The following is a 19,707-nucleotide window of genomic DNA, read 5'->3' on the forward strand; positions in this document are numbered from 1 at the left end:
GGCGTGCACCACCATGCCTGGCTCTTTTTTTTTTTTTTTTTTTTTTTGTATATTTTAGTAGAGACCGGGTTTCACCATGTTGGCCAGGCTGGTCTCAAACTCCTGACCTCAGGTGATCCGTCCATCTCAGCCTCCCAAAGTGCTAGGATTACAGGCTAAACTGTCTTCTTTAAAAGGCATGGGGAAAAAACCAGAAAATATCACAGTATTAATGGTGGGTTTTTCTGGGGCTGGGATCATGGCAGTCCTCTTGTCAGTTAGCTGCTCCCATGTCACCCAGTTGCCCGAACACCTGTCACAGGCAACCTGGCCAAGGCGGCGAAGAGCAAAATCCTTAGGCGTGTCTGCCTTGGTCAGTGTAGTACTGTATGTAAAGTGGACATCAGGTAATAGGCCATTTCTAAGTTACCCTCCCTGGAAAACCACTAGAATGTGCCCCTCAACACTGAATCTGCTGAGAGAGGGCGGCCAGAGGCAGCCGTCTCCAGTGCGCTCACGTCACTGGCTTTCATCAGTGGGAACTCCCAGGAAGGTGTGGGAGAAGGAGAGGCAGCCGTGTGCACTCACATAGACGGCGAAGTCCTTGGGGGCGCTGCTGATGTTGCCTGTGGGTGACAGCGTCTTAGGAATGTGCTCCAGAGTGAAGGCGGCTGGGTGGATCATCATGGAGAGCCTCACCACCAGGTACCCCTGGGAGCCTTTAAATGCCCAGCAGTTACCGGGGTAAATGTCAGGCTGAGGAAAGGAAAAACATGAGGACTCAGAGTGTGAGCATGCTCTTACCCACTTAGAAGCAGTAAGAGGAAAGGCTGATTATACTGAACTAAAAATAATTTTTACATGGTAGAAACTGCCATGAGCAAAATCCGAAGATAAGCTGGGAAAAGCATTTGTAATTCACTCCTCAAAGGGTCACTATCTCCAGCCCATATGTTGCATAAAAGTTAAAATGACCAGAACCTTAAAGAAAAATGGGTGAGACATACAACATACTTCAAAGAAAAGGTGAACGTCAGTGGTCCTCGGTCGTGGGAAGATGCCCCCCCGCCCCACACAGCAAGAAGGGACATCACAGGGAACCACCACTGCCCCCCTATCCGACCAACATCAAGGGTCTAACAGAGTCTGCCGCTGACGCCCTGGGGAGACGCACGTTCTCACTGCCGGGCACGGTGCAGCGTGCAGCCCCAGAAGCGCAGCTTGGTGAGGTCGGCCCACTGTGCACACATCTGCCTCTGGACTGCAGTCGCACCTCCACCTCCAGGTGCAGGGACAGAACTGCAGGATGCAGATGCGACCAAGAGCACACCCCACAGCGCGATGTCCCCAAGCACACAGGGACTGGCTAAGAAGTTGCAGATGCTGCATTCAGGCAGTCATGCTGCTGTGCGCAATGGAGGAAGCTGCCGTGCAGGCAGCCTGCCTTCGGTGTGTGAGGATGACACACACATGTTCATTCATGTTTAGACGAGACGGTGAACGATGGGCACATACCCGCCGGCTTCTCCTCTATGCCAGCTGTGGATTTACTGTCCCTCAGTCCCCAGGCTACCCTTCTGCTGCGCTGTGAAGATGGAGCTGACCCTTGAACTGCTCTCCCTTTGCCAGCGCAGAGCCTAGCCCTTGCCAGCTCAGGGTGCTGGAGGGACACTGAGGTTCCCTGGTACCCCTCTTGGGTGTGCTGCAGCCAAACACCCGGTGAGTCACCCTGCTGTGCACAGGCTTTCCCAGCATGCTGGCACATTCCTCGGTGTGGCACCACAGCAACTTCCCCGATGTTCAGTGAGCTGGGCCACGCCCTCACCCAAAGGTCTGGAGCGACCCTCTGGCGAGGCTCCACTGTGGTCCCTTCCATCTGCTGTCCCTATGTTCTGTAACGTTCTCTTTACTTCCCAGGAGCCGAGAGCTTCTTGGTCCAGTCCCATCACAGTGACGGTGGTTTATATGAAGTCTGCCCCTCCAGTGACGTGCAGTTCCTTCTGAGAGAGAACTGTGCCAGGGAGGGCTGAGCTCCACCCTCTCCCTCAGTCTCTGAGACACTGAGGCCACGCTGCGCTCTAACCACCAGATCCCCACCAGCATCACGCCGACAACGCTGCGGGGCCAGTGAGCTCCTCTGGGAGGGTCAGGACCACCAAGCCCGCTGAGAGGGTGGTTACGGCCAGGAGCAGGACCGCCACGCAGGAACACCGTGGCAACCCCGTGCGGGAAACCTGTCGGCCCTGCCATGTGACACAGACTGCACCGCTGGTGCTCGCGAGCTGGCACGGAAAAAGCAGCTGCGTGCCAAGCGCAGGGCCGTGTGGCTTCACGACAGCAGAGGCTGCATCTGCCTGCACTGAGGAGGGGCTCGCGGCTGCGCCCTCGGGAGCGAAGTGCTGTTGAGTCTGTGCGCTGCTGATGGCCACAGAAAGCCACACGGTCCCGCTGACCCGACACTTCCACCGGGGCGGCCTGGGAACGAGATCATGACGACGACAGTCCCGCGGGACCTTCAACTTCAGGTCACGGGCATGTCATGAATTCTTTCAGGCTGGACTTGTGAAAGCTGTCTTGGCGTTGTTCCACATACAAGGAATTACTGGACTTTTCTTCAAAACATGTCATGAAGATTAGGCAGGATTTGAGTACTGAGGCAAAATAGATCTACCTGTTTAAATTCTCCATCCTTTAGTGCTTTAAACTTGTACAGTCAATTTTAAACTTGTACAGTCAATAGTATAAAGTATTAAACGAAGCCACAGAAAAGCAGTACACAACGAGGACAACAGCAGAACGTCCAGGAGACCGGGGGTGAAGGCCCACACTGAGGCCAGACAGCGAGGGCCTCCCCACCTATTCTCTCTCAACACCTGAGAAAGCACAGCGGACTCTCGTGATGGAAGACCCACAGCCCCGAGCAGGAACAGCTGCCACTCACACCGCCACGGCTGGACCACCCAAAAGAGGGAGGGAGGAAGGCCAACAGGACCAGCATGTGCCACACGGTCCCATCTTTGCGACGCTAAACCCAAGCCAACAGACGGGTAGCGTGGAGGCTACATGGGGACGCTGGGGACTCCTCGGTGTGGGAATGCTGCTGCTGCTTGTGGTACCAGTTCCACAGACATGTTCCTCTCACGAAGTTCTGCCAGGCTGTGGACATACGGCCTGTGAACACTAACAGCCCATGCTGAAGAGCAGCTCCGGCCACCGGCGGCCACTCACCTGGATGACTACGCGCGGGGACTGCGAGAAGTACCACAGCGGGATCCCAAACAGACTCATCAGGGCCGTTTTGGTTTCGTAAGTTTCAGAACAGCGAGTACTCAGGATGCTGCCACCTTAAAGCAAAGTTCAGATCAGTCTCAGGGTCCAGTTCCACCATTTTGGAAGCAATAGTATTGCACCTCTTAAGGATTTATTCAGAATGTTTTCAAGAAAAGTGCTCAATGTCACTGATAGAGAAATGCAAGTAAAAGCTACAATGAGATTTCTTCTCCCTGCCGTTAAAATGGCTTCTATCCTAAAGACAGGCAGTAACAAATGCTGATGAGGACGTGGAGAAAGGACCCTCACGCACTGTTGCTGGGAATGGAGATTAGTACAACCACTATGGAGAGCGGTTGGGAGGTCCCGCAGAAAACTCACAACTGAGCTACCACACGACCGAGCAATGCCACTCCTGGGTACACACCCGACAGAAAGGAAGGCCGTCTATCGAAGGGAGATCCACACTTCTATCTTTGGTGCAGCACTACTTGTTTACAATGACTAACATCTGGAAGCAAACTAAATGTCCACTAACAGATGAATGGGGTGCACAAACACACTGGAGCACTACTCAGCCATAAAAAACAGTGAGAGCAGGCCAGGCGCAATGGCTCACGCCTGTAATCCCAGCACTTTGGGAGGGTGAGGCAGACGGATCACCTGAGGTCAGGAGTTCCAGACCAGCCTGGCCAACATGGTGAAACCCCATCTCTACTAAAAATACACAAATTAGCCAGGCGTGGTGACAGGCGCCTGTAATCCCAGCTACTTGGGAGGCCAAGGCAGGAGAATCGCTTGAACTGGGAATGAGCCAAGATCACGTCACTGACTCCAGCCTGGGTGATAGAGCAAGACTCCACCTCAAAAAAAAAAAAAAAAAAAAAAAAAAAAAGGCTTGTCATTTGCAACATGGATGGATACCAGAGGTCTTTGTGTTAAGTGACATAAGCCAGGCACAGAAAGACAAACATCCCATGTTCTCACTTACTCGTGGGATCTAAAAACCAAAACCACTGAACTCACGGACAGAGACAGTAGAAGGGTGGTACCAGGGATTGGGAAGGGGAGTTGGGGCTTGGAGAAAGTGGGCATGGTTAATGGGTCCAAAAACAAAAAAAAAATAGAATGAGGCAGAGTGCAGTGGCTCACGCCTGTAATCCCAGCACTTTGGGAGGCCGAGGCGGGTGGATCACCTGAGGTCAGAAGTTCCAGACTAGCCTGACCAACATGGACAAACCCCATCTCTACTAAAAATACGAAAATTAGCCAGACGTGGTGCTGCGCCCCTGTAATCCCAGCTACTCAGGAGGCCGAGGCAGGAGAATCGCTTGAAGTCGGGAGGCAGAGGTTGTGGTGAGCCGAGATTGCACCACTGCACTCCAGCCTGGGCAACAGAGACCCTTTGTCTCTAAGAAAAATGAATGCGTAAGACCTACTGTATGATAGCAGAACAGGGCGACTATAGTGAATAACTTAATTGTGCTTTTTTTTTTTTTTTGAGATGAAGTTTCACTTGTTACCCAGGCTGGAGTGCAATGGTACGATCTTGGCTCACTGCAACCTCTGCCTCCTGGGTTCAAGTGATTCTCCTGCCTCAGCCTCCCCAGTAGCTGGGATTACAGGCGCCCACCACACCTGGATAATTTTTTTGTATCTTTTTGGTAGAGACGAGGTTTCTCCATGTTGGTCAGGGTGGTCTCAAACTCCCGACCTCAGGTGATCCGCCTGCCTCGGCCTCCCGAAGTGCTGCCACTGCACCGGCCTAACTGTGCATTTTTAAATAACTTAGAGTATAACTGAATTGTTGGTAACTCAAAGGATAAATGCTGGAGGGGATGGGTACCCCGTTTTCCATGATGTGCTTACTTCACATTGCAGGCCTGTATCAGAACATCTTACACACCCCATAAATATATGCACCTATGTATCACAAAAACTAAAAAATAGGTAATTAGTTAAGAACCCATTAAAATACATAAGTTTGAAAATGACAAAGGATGTTATCTAATACCAGCTAATAAATATTTTAGGGTTAAAAAAAGTGTTTTTAAACTTCTTAAGGTTTTACATATAGAAAGAATCTCCTACTTTTAGACCAGTCCTTTTCTTACTTAATTGTACTTTCTCAAACTGAGAGTTCAGAGTTTACAACTGCTTTAGGATACAGAATTTTTACTTACTGAAACTGGCAAATTCTTACAATACTGGCCTTCCCCCACTACTGCTAGAGAGACAGCTACTCTGAATGAACTTTCCTTGGTTTTTCTCAATGAAGAATAAAGCACACAACTGAGCCTGGTGTCACCTGGCAGGTGAGCTTTCAGGCCCGGAAAAGCAGACCTTCCGTCACAATAATCACCAATCACAGTGAAAAGGCCGGGGCCGTGAGGATGACTGCTGGCAGGTACAGGGTTTTCTAGCGGGGGTCAGAAAGATTTTGGGCTGAGGCAGTGGTGATGGCTGCACTATGAATACGCTAATAACCACGGAGCTGTACATTTTAAAATGGTGAATTTTTTGTGTGAATTACATCTCAATAACAAGAGGAAGCATAAAAAACAAGTCCAGCTTGGCCCTCAGTAGGAAACAGGGCAGGCAGAAGGTTGTTGTCGTAACAGGACAAAACATCCCCAAGAAACAAAAACCAAGTTGGCCTGAAGGCAGCACGCAGCCCTGGGCAGCAAGGGCCAGCTCAGGAGGGCGGCACTCCAGGAGCCCCGGCGCTGGTGAACCATGGGCAGGAGAGGCAGAAACTGATGGTTTTTGTTTTTTTCTTGCTCTGTCCCCAGGCTGGAGTACAGTGATATGATCTCGGCTTACTGCAAGCTCCGCCTCCTGGGTTTACGCCATTCTCCTGCCTCAGCCTCCCGTGTAGCTGGGATTACAGGCGCCGCCACCATGCCCAGCTAGTTTTTTGCATTTTCAGTAGAGACGGGGTTTCACCGTGTTGGCCAGGATGGTCTTGATCTCCTGACCTCGTGATCCGCCTGCCTCGGCCTCCCAAAGTGCTGGGATTCCAGGTGTGAGCACCGCGCCCGGCTAGAAACTGATGCTTTCACCAAGAAACCAGGGGATTTTAATGTGGCTGATTGAGACCTGAATTTCCGAACCACTGAATTATCTTTCTAAAAATCCTGCTCTCAGTCTAACTCACAAAGTGCCAATCAATGTTTTCTTCAGTATCGGAACCTTCAGTGCAGCCTCCTCAGAATTACCAGTGTTCTGAGGTACACACAAACCTGTAAGGATGAACTAGGGTTTTAAGAATAAATGACATCTCCCGGCTCAAACTGTATGGTTCATGTCAATTGATGCCTCTTCATGGAAAATAATTTCTTCCTAAATCACTGAATTTCAAAATACATAACTAAAGCACTTAATATTCTAAAAAGGTCACTTTAAACACACACACACTGACCACGCCAGTGGCCTTGTTGACGTCTCCCATTTGGAAGAATCTGGCCATTGTTACTATGACTTCAGTCTGCAGCCACCACAGGAAGAACCCGCAGGGTGGCAAATGACTGAACTCAAACCCAGCTGCTCCCGTACTAATGGGATCAGGTTCCTGCACCACCACACGGCAGAGTCCCTACCCAGCCCTACACCATCGTGGGTTTTAGAAATCCCTCCTGCTCTGCAGACTCTCCAGTACCTCCACACACTAACGTGTACTGAACTCAGCATCTTGAGTGATAATGTGAGCCTCCCAGCCCACATTTGCAAATCCTACATTTAAAAACTTTAGAAAGGCCGGACGTGGTAGCTCACACCTGTAATCCCAGCACTTTGGGAGGCTGAGGTGTGCAGATCACAAGGTCAGGAGATCAAGACCATCCTGGTTAACACGGTGAAACCCCGTCTCTACTAAAAATACAAAAAAATAGCAGGGCGTGGTCGCAGCGCCTGTAGTCCCAGCTACTCGGGAGGCTGACGCAGGAGAATGGCATGAACCCGGACACAGAGCTTGCGGTGAGCCGAGATCGCGCCACTGCACTCCAGCCTGGGCAACAGAGCGAGACTGTCTCAAAAAAACAAACAAACAAAAAAAAAAACCAAAAAACTTCAGAAAACCAAGATTTTGATTTCCATAACATGTGTGGTGCAAACCTTCCCTGAGCAGACGTGAAGCAGGTCTAGCTCTCCTCTCATGGTTCTTTCGGAAATGCGCGTGTCTGATCCAGGTGTGCTGCCCCACTCCCCACGGAGGGGCTATGTGGACCCCAGAACTTTCCTCGGCTGCAATTCTGATTTCCAAATGCATCTGCCCCAAGAGGTCTGGCCTAGGCTTGTGACCCTGCAGGGTTTCCCAGACCCTGACCACAGCGGCCTTTGTATTTCTCTGAGGTCCTGAAACGCTGCCCCCATCAATGCATTTTCTTAGCCTGCTTCTGCTCCTGGTCTGTCTTGCTGCTGAGTGGACGCCCTCGGGGAGAGCTATGTGGTCACTGCTGAGTCTCTCCTGAAGGCACTGAACAATCCCCGGAGAGAGTGAAGTCGACCAAACTTTCTGTGCTGTGAACCTTGACTTAGCCACAAGCATGCACCAGCAGCCCTTCCAGGGGAGAACCTGTGCCCCCCAAACACAATTGGCCAGCAAGAAAGAACACCAGGGACGTGCCCAGAATCACACGCCTTTTCTCAGATGTGTAAACGTTAGGAGTCTTTACTGCTGGAAGTGGGGCAGCAACAGCCTCTCCAGTGCACACCCCTGCTAACAGGTGACCATCTCACTTAGTCATCCGAACGTCTGTTTACTCACCACCAGATTCCAGAGCAAAGTCCACCATCCCAGTCTTATCTTGGGAATACAGCTTCAAGGCGTTGTTCACGATGGCACGTGCTTGCTGGACAGACACGAGGACAGACCACCGAACACCAGAACAGGAGAGGAGAGACTTGGGTTTTAGTGCCATAGATGAGGACCAGACACTTACATTAGAGCATTTTCTCAATGGAACCTACGTAGGGGATCCTAGGCACGAGGGAAGTAACTCCACACTCCAGTCCTGCACCCAACTGCCAAGGCCATTGGACGGAGATGGGACGGCACGAGGTCTCTTCCCCCAGGGCTCAGCCATGGCCACCATCAATCTTTGAACCAGAAAAATCCCCCAGACGCCATAAAACATAAATAAAGGAAGGATGAGACTTCAAGCCTGGAACACAGGAAATTCTGGGAATTTAGGTATTACTGAGTGACACTGTTTGGCTGTGTCCCTGACCAAGTCTCACCTTGAATTGCAGCTCCCCTAATTCCCACGCTGTGGTGGGGACTGGGTGGGGGAACCGAGTCATGGCCTTGAATTGCAGCTCCCATAATTCCCACATTGTGGTGGAGACTAGGTGGTGGAACTGAGTCCTGGGGGTGGGGTTTCTCCCATGCTGTTCTCCTGATAGTGTCTCACGAGATCTGATGGTTTTATAAAGGGAGTTCCCTTGCACGTGCTCTCTTGCCTGCCGCCATGTAAGACATGACTTTGCTCCTTGTTCACCTTCCCCCATGATTGTGAGGCTTCCCCAGCCATGTGGAACTGTGAGTCAATCATCCTTTCTAAATTGCCCAGTCCTGGGTATGTCTTTATTAGCAGGGTGAGAACAGACTACTACACGGAGACATTTTCATGGAACTTCAGAAGGTGTGGCCACCACACAGGCAGATGGACTCTTTCGGACAAAAAGATTCACAAAGTATAAAGAACTCCCGAGAGGCAGCTCAGTAATGACATCGACAGCAAGAGCTGAAGCTCACCGCACAGCTGCCCCTCCACACACGGCATTGCCCAGGCACGTCCCATCTCACTGACGTCAGCTAAGCACACCCTAGCCAGACCACTCTTAAAACAACACATCAACATCCATGCCTCACAGCGAGGTCTTCAGTCTCAGCACAGAATGGACTGTAAGCATTTACTTGCCGCCGACTCACCGCCTCTGTTATTCCAGACGCCCCCGCCTCGCTCACAGCAGACACCACAGCTTCCGAGGCTGGGAGCTGCTTGGTTACGGAAATGTGGTGGGTGACGTTCCTCAGGATCTGCAGCTCCAGGTCTCGCAGCATCGTGTGCAGGTCGCCCCTGCTCACACACTGCGACGAGAACCTCTGTAGCAGCTGTTCCAGAGAGCCGCCTTGCTGATCTTCAGAAAACAGGAGTTTCACCGTTTCTCTGACTTGCACATCCACCTAGTAAAACAGTAGAGAGACACAAATTTACTATTTTAACTAAATCATTTCCACTCTTTGGGTCCATTATCTTAGATACCTCAAAAGTATTATATATCCTCTCAAAATCTAGAATGTCATTGTGACAGTGTTTTCCTTCGTATTAAATTTAAGAATCCCTCCAATAATGCAGGAACATGTTAAAAAGAAGAGAAATAGGCAAGTTCGTGGGATGAGTGCGACCTGCATCCTAGGAGCTGAAGGACGCGATGGGGCATGTCCACACCATCTGGAGGTGCGTGTTCATCCAGCAAGCACCCGCCGGGCACCCTGCAGCTAGGCGCACAGGTGCATCGGAGAGGCCCTGCCATTAACAAACTTGGTCTGGTAAGAAAACAGTCATATAAACGAACCTAAATTATATCTTTATGTATGCTAAATACGCCCCGTGTTATTTCTATGCACACAAACACATATGTAAATACGTTTCTCTTCTTGCTTTATAACAATAGACCGTGAAGGAAATGGCAAAGCCTATGACACGGCCGTTCATCACGGCCACCCTCCCACGCTCCACGTGTGGACATACCCTTCTCTAGCCCACACTCACTAACAGTGGCACGTGGCTGCTTTCTACCCTCACTTCTCCCCGCACTAACTTCGCAGCGCTAACCCTCCTGCCTGTGTGGCCTCTGTACTGCTGCCTTTATTTCTGTAGGATGATTCCCAAGGGCATGGTTGCACGTTTCAAAGAGTGCATGTATTTGTCACTGGTGAATATCCTAAGGTTTTCCCCCAGAGACCGTGGCTGGTGACGGTCCTCCTGGCCAGGGGAAAGCCCACCGCCTTGGCCAGCGCTGACAGCAGCCGACGTCCTCGTGGGCCTGCAGACTAAAGATGAGAGCCTGCTGTAATCTGCAAGTCCCATCAGTAGGACTCAGCTCCCTGATGGCACACTGGCTTTTTTTTTTTTTTTTTTGAGACAGAGTCTCACTCTTGCCGAAGCTGGAGTGCAATGGCGTGATCTTGGCTCACTGCAACCTCCGCCTCCCAGGTTCAAGCTATTCTCCTGCCTCAGCCTCCCAAGTAGCTGGGATTACAGACCCGTACGACCACACCCAGCTAATTTTGTATTTTTAGTAGAGGGTTTCACCAACTTGGCCGGCTGGTCTCGAACTCCTGACCTCAGGTGATCCGCCCGCCTGGGCCTCCCAGAGTGCTGGAATTACAGGTGTGAGCCACCGCGCCCAGCCTATCGCACGCTTTCTCTGTCACTACTGCTTCTCTTCCTACCAATTCTAGGGGCTCTCTGCCCATCAGAGATAATTGTAGCATACATATTGCAAATACCTTTACCAATCTACTGTCTGACTTTGACGACTTTTGCCATTCAAATGATTGTGTTTTCATTCTTAAGCAGCTCTCAATGTCTAGATTTTCTCCTCTGCCTAAGGATGATGGACTTGAAGCAATGTCTATGATATGTTTCAACATGAAACAGAGCAAGCAGCAGGTTCTTGATGGGTCTATTTAATGAAAGGTACACAGCAACAACCCAGCCACAAGTCAGCGCTGGCCCTGGGCTGCACGCACACTAAGGAGACTGGGAAGACGCACGGTGGGTGCTGACACGCGGTGGTGCGGGAACAGGAAAATCTACAGAGCACTGAATTAGTTATTTTGAAATATTTAAAAAGTTCACATATAGTCAAAAAAGTTTTTAAAGGAAGTTAAAATTAAACAACTTAGGCCAGGTGTGGTGGGTGGCTAAGGCCTGTAATCCCAGCACTTTGGGAGGCTGAAGCAAACAGATCACTTGGAGTCATGAATTTTGAGACTAGCCTGATCATCGTGGTGAAACACAAAACACAAAATCTGAAAACACAAAAATCAGCTGGGCATAGTGGCACATGCCAGTAGTCCCAGCTACTCGGGAGGCTAAGGTGGGAGAATAGCTTGAACACAAGAGGTGGAGGTGGTCTGCAGTGAGCCGAGATCGTGCCACTGCAGTCTAGCCTGTGCGCCACAGCGAGACTCGGTCTCAAAAAACAAAAAACAAACAAACAAACAAAATTTAAACAACTAATAAACCTAAGTCATCAAGTTTTCTTTTACTCTATTATAAAAGAAAAAGTAAACACGCAAGCAGCTCACTCTTTCTCGTACGGCATCCACTGTCTCACAGCCGGTCTTCACGTGTCGCCAGCTGGACAGCTCTGACTTTAGCTGATCCAGCTCCAGCTGGAGGTGCTCGACCGTGGGCAGGAGCTGCTCATCAACCGCACTGGAATCCAACAGTGAGAACGGGTCACACACAAGCCTCCCGGCCTACACACTTCCCGCACTACACACAGGCTGAGAGGACCCGATCCCACTCCTGGGTGTCCTAACTGTGCAGATGTCATCCCGTGCCACACTAACGTGGAAACTGAATGCCAGTTTCCAATAAAAATCCCAGAGAGATCTTCTTTTGCATCAATTTATGTCTGTAACATACAAATATCCACACTGCACAAGGAGGCTACCTACAAAAATGCTGCTAGCGGTGTTTCTCAGTGGTGAGTGAGAGCTCTCTCTGAAAACAATGTAAGCATCTAAAAACTTTATTTCTGGACCGGGCACGGTGGCTCATGCCTATAAGCCCAGCACTTTGGGAGGCCGAAGCAGGCGGATCACTTGAGGCCTTTATAGGTACTCATACTTAATGAGATACTAACAATTCGTATCTCAAAAAGCTCATTCCCAGGTCAACACTTTAGGACTGACATATTAACATATTAAAGCAACTTTTTATTGAAATAAAAGCTTTGGAAGAAGAGAAAACTGTGCTTCAGCTCTCATACTTGTCCACAAGGAGGAGGAACATGGGGCACAGTGGAGGACAGACCCTCCTGAGTGCAGACGCGGGGACCTTGGCAAACCACAACCAAGCCAAGGCTGCCCAATCTAGAAGCGAGGATTCTTCTAGATTGTGGGGGGTATGAGCTGTGTGCATAAAACTAAGGAAGAAAGACAAAGCTGCCGTGCTGGGAACACCTGTGAGAGGGAAGCACTCCACTTAAGCAGGCTTCAGGCAAATCAGTAGTTGTGTGGAAGAAAGCCGCCTGGAGTCCTCCAGGAGCAAAATGCCAGCATCCCAGGAAGTGCAGAGGGACCCGGCTGTGCCACGGATTCCAAGGGCAGCAGGGCCAACAGCCACGCAGAGAGGCCCATCGTGACATGCCCAGCACAAATCGGGTGGTTCTGGAAGCAGGTGTCCTGCCCACCAGGGGCTGCCCTCCAGGAGCAGCAGCAGGGATGAGGCTGAGCTGTAACCCCACCCACCTAGATGCCAACGGTGCCAGCAGAGGCCCGGCGCAGAGCCCACCATGACACCCACTATGGCATGGGCTGCAAGATGGGCCTCGACCTACTCCCTGAGGGTGGCCCTGCAAGGACACTGGAGATGAAGTCACAGCAGGGGCAAGGGCGGCACCTTTGAGATGGAGGTCCATGCCACATGGAAGTGGATGTGGCAAGTCCCTCAGGACCCCTTTGTCCTCACGCAGCCCAGCAGGAGCGTCTGTCAGCACAAACCTCAGGGCCTTCAGGTGACCCACGGTGGAGGCCGGCCCCGTGTCCCCCCATTCATCACTCTGCTGCCGCTCCACATAACACACACACACACACACACACACACACACACACACACAGAAGACAAAAGTGAGTGTTTTCCAAATCCTCCTACCTGATTGTTTTTTGCTTGGTCTGTTCTAGTTCCTTCTGGATGGCCTAAAAAATGTAAGAAATGATCTACTGAAATAGTTATGTATTAACTTTTCATAAATCCATATACTTAAAACTCCATTGATTTCTCTGGAACACCCCCTTTAATTCAAAGTCCAGATCCGCCTGTGGGTGGCAGGTAGGAAGTGTTCACTGTACATCTGAAAGTAACCTTCATCACGTGTGCACAGAAAGGAGCACAAATCACACGCGGACAGCCTGGTGGGCTCAGAACATGCAGCTCCCGTAACCAGCACCCAGGCTGGGAGTCGGCTCCCTGTCACACCTCCAGAGTGTGTTCTAAACGTGAAGGACAGGGACACGGCAGAGGCACACATGAAGCTGAGCCATGCTGGCCTGTGCCATCCGCGCGACCTGACAGCAGCACCATGCTGAACGCCGGTGTCAGCCCCAAGTCTCACTCCACGGAGATCTCCACAGCCTGGCCCAGGGCAGGCGGACACAGGAGACGGTGGCCCGCAGACCTTCACGGGCGGACACAGGAGGTGGCGCCCTGCAGACCCTCGCAGGCGGGGTACATTCTCGCCTCTGCCTGCTCCTCTCAGGCCTCCTCTCCCTCCCAGGTAAACCTGCCTATCTCACAGGTTCCATAACCCATGAGCGGGTCCCATGATTCCCAAAAGGGTGTGCTAAAGACAACCCTTAGGCTCACCATGTTTCTCAATGTAGTTCAATACACACACGCACATGTGACACGCCAGGCTCTGTGTCAAGCACCAGAGACACAAAAGAGCTGGAACCCGAGCCCCACCCCTAACTCCCCAGGGCTGAGGGCAGCACACAGGCCCAGCCCCTCCCCTGGCATTCTCAGCAACTAACAGTCCCGGCCTCCGGCCCAAAGCTAGTGCTGTCTGTCAGAAGGTTCCAGTCCTTTATCTCCCCTTTAAAGACACTGCAAGGGGGTGTGTGGCAGCGAGGAAGCACCCTGGAGCCCGAAAAAGCTGGATGGAAACCCAGAGGCCGCCTGGAATTGGCAGAGCCACCTCCTGGCGTGTGCAGCCCTACTCTGTGCCCTCAAGAGACACAGGGATGCGTGAGTTACGCACCAGACAGAGAACAAGTGTTTCTTTCCATTTTACACAAAACAGCAGCATATCACCTAAAAAGAGGAACATTAAATGACCCAGGGGCTTTAAAATATGAGCCATAGTTGGTTTTCTTTTTATTTTAAAAAAGCATAAGGTCAAAAATAAATACCTCAGATTTTTCTCTCAGTTTTCGCAGAATATCTTCCAAGTGTGAGATGCGCACTTCATGTTCTTGGTGAAAAGCCATAAAGTCAGTCTTAGGAAAGAAAAGGGGTGAACAAATGATGGAGAAAGCTAAGCAACAAAAACCTGGCAAGTTAGGCCAAGGCGTTTCTACACGGAATGTCGACAATCAGAGAATCTGTGGTCGCAATGTGGCACAGACCCTAAAGGAATAATCCGCTTAATAACAACATCCTCATCTTCATCCCTAACTCCAGAGATCTTTATTTACATATTTATTTATTTTAAGGCTGCACTCCAGCCTGGACCACGGGTCCCCTCTGTGGTTCACTGCAACCTCCACCTCCTGGGCTCAGGTGACCCTCCTGCCTCGGCCTACTGAGTAGCTGGGACCACAGGCCTGAGCCCAGTGCACTGACACAGTAAACACTGTGAGGGCCCGATGCCCATCTCAGGCCACAGTGGGCCGTGCTGCAGCTGTGCTGTCCAGCAGGGCAGTACCAGTCACTCTTGGCTACTGGGCACCTGAAATGGGGCCATGCAAATGAGAACCTGCCATTTAAAATTCGACGTGGTGTTGACTGACAAAAATGTAACAGCCATATGCTAGTAGTGGCGTCCTCCACTAGGTAGTGCAGATGCAAACATGAGCTAGAGGCTCAGGGGAGCAGGTACCAGGCTCTGCCCGCTGCCAGGTGGCTGAGCGTTTAACACTGCACTCACCGCTTCTGAGGGAAGCCCTGCTCTGCGTTCCAATCACTGCCATGATCACGCCCAGAAAGGCACGTGCTGGAAGATGGCTTAAGAATGGGCTCAATCTGTACCAAAATGAGCTCAGGCCACATACAATTTAGTTTTCACTCAACTGTTCTGAAAAGCTGTCGACTGTTTTCTTTACAAGAGAGGGCGTACTCTGAAGCAGAGGTTCCTGGGTCCCCCCACGCAATCCCTGTGGTGGGCAGGAGCATCTCGGGCCGCCTCGGAGGAGAAGTGCGTCTGGGACCCATGTGAGACAGTGTGTGTCCATCTCAGTGGTCATCCTGTCTACAGGGCCACTCAGTGGCCGTCCCGTCTGCAGGGACAGAGCGCCATGACCTGTCACCCAGAGGGCAATCTGGAGAACAGGACAGGAAAGGCCACGGTTCTCCACGACCGCCAGACTTCCCGCTTGGGGTTATCACACATCTCCTGCCCACCACTTCCACACGTGCTATGGAAGCCACACCTCCTGGTCATCAGCAGACGATGGGAAACCCACTCCCTCTCCGGCACACTGCTCTCAACAGCTAAGAACAGAAAGTGCAATCCCTTCTCACAACGGCACCTCTCCCATCCCCTCTGTCACCCAAAGAGAGAGAACACAGCACCCAGAAGCATGCATGTGTCACCGTGGAGCCCGGTAAGCCCAGCAGCACCCACCTCCCTCAGGGACTGTCCCACAGCATCTCTGACCGATGCTGATGCCCCAGCAGCGCCATCGTCCATCTGGTCCACCCGAGCCTGCAGCTTCTGAAGCAAAGTGGTCAGCTCTCGGAGATTCTCGCCATGGTGATGGCACTGTCCAGACAGAGAAGTCACCTGCTGCTCCATGCCATTCATCCAATGCCATGGAAAAGCCTCGTCGTCACCCTGAAATGGTAAGAGAGGAATGAAACCAGGTAATCAAGTGACCATGAGCAGTCAGTCAAAACCTCCAAACAGTGTCCTACAGCAAGACACCAGCTCCGGGGTGCACAGCACACGAATGGAGGAATCCACAGAAACCTGGAGTATCAGGTTCAATCCTCACGTGCCTGACTATGGGTGGTTCTCATTTGCTTCTCTATACTTTCCGTACTTTGCACAGTAATGAATACTATAATTTTTTTTTACATTAAACCTAAATGAACCATGAGAGTACTTTAAATGTGCATTTGAACTCTTAGAACACTTAAGGAGCTCCAAAGACTTGCTTAACTGACATTTGAAAATATTTCCTACAACAGGGCACCTGACTGAAGTGCCTGGCTCACAGCAGTGTGGACGCGTCCCTGAAGACCTCACATGTGCGGTGCCAACTGACAGGCCCTTCTACCCTCTTACCTGCAGAGGCTGGTTCAGGCGAGAAGTCGCGGGTTTCAATACGTCCTGGGGGTCATCTACCCGCTGTGTTCTATGCATGCTTGCCCAGTTCAACACAGGCAGGAACGAAAAGAAATCGCCCTGGCCCCGTAAGGAGAGACCTGCTAAAAGAGAAGAACCACCACACGCACACAGGTACACCATGTTTCTCAAACCATGGACTTACACGCTCATTTTTTTCACTAAGTTACACGTATGTGTATTGCTTAGCCCCCGGATTGACTTACCGAGTAAAAGGAGGAGTGGGACGAGCAAGACTAAAAGCTTGCAGATGTTTCGAAGGCACCTGGGGGTAAAAATGAAAACCTTTGACTTGGAAAAAATGAAAGTCAATGTTCACCAATCTGCTTTCCCCCTCTAGAGAATTTCGTGCAAAATCCACCCCCCAGTATTAGAAAAGCAGTTACGGTTTTATCTACAAGGCTTGTGATGCCTACAGGAGAACCTTTGTGTCCAACGGAGTCCTCGAGACCTACGGTACCAACTCTCTGGTGCTGTGGGGACGGCCGAGCTGCCCTGAGTCTCTGCCCCTTCAGGTCACCAGTCTCCCGAGGTGACTGGCGCCACTGGGCACTGCAGCAGGGGAGGAGCCTGGACCTGGGTCCCCACCCTGCCCAGGCCCTTCCAGCTGCCTCACCTCTGCACACTTGTTTTCCTTAATGATATCTGCCTTTCTTATCTCACAGATTGGTTTGAAAAATAAGAACATAAAGGCACTTTTGTAAAACATACAAACACTATGTGAATATAAGCTAAATCCTTATAAAATAACAGATCAAATGAGAGCCTGCGAATGGTACAAAATTGGTTCTTTAAAGCACCAAGCTGACATGATATCCATTTCCTTACCTGGTAAGAAGAAACACATTCAGCCAAGAAATCAAAGTAACAAACTGGTACCATCCAATCCCCAGCCACCAGAACACTCCGGAGGCTGCCTTCCCTGCAAGAGAGAACACCAAACGTTCTAAGGAAACGTTCTCAGGAAAACCAAGCTCCTAAATGGACTGTTTCTGTGAAGGCCAAGCAAGAAGCACATGAAGATGAAGCTGGAGGTGAAGAAGTTCCATGATGCTAGTTGCCACGCGAGGCAGTAATGTGTCACGCTGATGAACACACAGGACAGGATGCAGGAGAGGCGAGGCAGTAACATGTCACACTAATGAACACGCAGGACAGGATGCAGGAGAGGCGAGGCAGTAACATGTCACACTAATGAACACGCAGGACAGGATGCAGGAGAGGCGAAGCAGTAACATGTCACACTAATGAACACACAGGACAGGATGCAGGAGAGGAAGCCCTAGATCCATGCATTCTGTACCCTGCACAGGGCACTCGAGCAGCCGGACGCACCCCAGACCCAACCCCAGAGAAACCAAGGGCGCTCATGCAGCAAGTAGAGTCAGTTACACTGCTACACCATGAGGAACGAGACACGTGACGCCAAGGGTCAAAGCATCAGAGCCTACACGAGATTTTTACTTGGTTAGGTAAATCATCGAGTGCAGGTGCTTAGCTGCCAGAAGCTCTTGGAGAGAACGCAACACAGAAACCCAAAATAGCCACCTGGAGCAACCACGGCCAGCCAAAGGGCCGACCACGCTGTCCTAGACACAGCCCGGCCCGCAGCTCCGATCCTGCGCAGAGTCTGCAGCAAGAAGTAACCTGTGCAGAGAAGACGTGTGAGGCCGCAGACAGATGCCAGAGACCAGCCTCCGCACTGACAGCACGGCGGGGACGCCCACACCACACACTTCACCAAAGCCCACGTCGGTGGGTCGAGTCTCCTCAAAAAATAACGAAAACCAAATAACTCTTGTACGTGTTGGCAATACCACACCGACATTCCCATAGGAGAAGCTCAGTTCTATATTTAATAGTTTTCACTCACGTCTGCCTGCAGATACTTCAGATGTAAAATGCAGATATCCCCTACGAAACCCCGGGGGCGGCGGTTGGAGCCACCCACCCTATAAATACTGGCCATTGGTGCCAGCACAGTTTATATTGCAAAGATAGTACCATATTTTAAAGCAGATTGAAATTCCATAGACACCTGCAGTTCATATGCTCTAGGTGAGAAAATAATTACTCAAAGATCAAAATTCACATTATTCTAAAGGCTAATATTTTCTAGTGAAAAAGTGTTTCAGAAGGGTAACACGGCACTGCCGGATGATGGAATGCACCACAATCAACTTAGTATCAAACCTCACATTCCAAAAAGCAGGAAACTGCTCATGAAATCCGTTTTGTTCCAGTTTTTTTTTTTTAAGAGACAGGGTTTTGCTATGTTGGCCAGGCTGGTCTTGAACTCCCGGCCTCAAGTGATCCACCCGCCTCAGCCTCCCAAAGGAAGTTTTGTTCCAGCTCTCATGGTGGGTGGTTCTCTCCTCAGACTGACTTAACATCTGCATGTTAATTCCTGCAACTATGTAATTACAACATGGTTGGAATGCAAAGAAGTGCGGCTTATGAGAATTTAACAGAAAAATCAATTGCTTTATGTTGATTAATTAGCAGGTGAGACAATTATTTTTTGAAACTTTTTTTTAAGATGCCAAAAAAGGCAGAAAGTTTTGAGTGTAGACTGGAAACAAGTAATGTGCTCATGTAAGCTTCAGGGCACAGACAGCAACCACTAAAGCGGCAGAGGGCAGAGGTGCAGCCGCGGCGAGCCCCAGTTCCAGTTCCTGCACAGCAGGGTGAGCAAGGACTCACCTTTTCTCAACTTTCAATCTCACCTCAAATAAATTCCTTTTCAAATGTTTAACTCATACTAAATAAATTTACAAGGAGGCCAGGTGTGGTGGTTCACACCTGTAATCCCAGAACTTTGGGATGCCAAGGCAGGCGGATCACCTGAGGTCAGGAGTACAAGACCAGACTGACCAACATAACGAAATCCTGTCTCTACTAAAAATACAAAAAGAATCCTTTACTCAGGAGGCTGTGGCAGAATTGTTTGAACTCAGGAGATGGAGGCTGCAGTGAGCCAAGATTGCACCACTGCACTCCAGCCTGGGCATCAGAGTGAGACTCCATCTCCAAAAAATCAATTTACAAGGAATCTTTTCGAGAGAGATTCACCCTGTTTTAAACCAAAGTTAATACTATTCCTGTCAGTTTTTACAGCAAGACTTTAAAGCACTTGAATTCCAAGCACAAACC

At 50.5% G+C, this 19,707-nt stretch overlaps 1 protein-coding gene across 6 annotated transcripts in view; it reads right to left on the bottom strand.

Annotated features, from left to right (window-relative positions):
• Positions 1–19,707, bottom strand: part of SUN1 (Sad1 and UNC84 domain containing 1) — a 57,085-nt gene that overhangs the window by 4,769 nt on the left and 32,609 nt on the right. For 3 of the 6 annotated variants that reach the window (XM_023188517.1, XM_023188513.1, XM_023188514.3), the window contains 12 exons: positions 18,103–18,201; positions 17,383–17,476; positions 16,761–16,819; positions 16,495–16,637; positions 15,832–16,041; positions 14,399–14,485; positions 13,143–13,186; positions 11,570–11,699; positions 9,182–9,436; positions 8,015–8,099; positions 3,208–3,323; positions 568–735 (listed from right to left, as the gene is read on the bottom strand). In XM_023188517.1, coding sequence (XP_023044285.1) covers positions 568–735; positions 3,208–3,323; positions 8,015–8,099; positions 9,182–9,436; positions 11,570–11,699; positions 13,143–13,186; positions 14,399–14,485; positions 15,832–16,041; positions 16,495–16,637; positions 16,761–16,819; positions 17,383–17,476; positions 18,103–18,201 — 1,490 coding nt within the window. The remainder of the gene's footprint in view (positions 1–567; positions 736–3,207; positions 3,324–8,014; positions 8,100–9,181; positions 9,437–11,569; positions 11,700–13,142; positions 13,187–14,398; positions 14,486–15,831; positions 16,042–16,494; positions 16,638–16,760; positions 16,820–17,382; positions 17,477–18,102; positions 18,202–19,707) is intronic. The other 3 variants (XM_031935976.1, XM_023188516.1, XM_031935977.1) reach the window with 2 other exon arrangements.

This window comes from Piliocolobus tephrosceles, chromosome 8 (genome assembly GCF_002776525.5).
Source record: "Piliocolobus tephrosceles isolate RC106 chromosome 8, ASM277652v3, whole genome shotgun sequence".
In the NCBI taxonomy this organism is placed as follows: Eukaryota; Metazoa; Chordata; class Mammalia; order Primates; family Cercopithecidae; genus Piliocolobus; species Piliocolobus tephrosceles.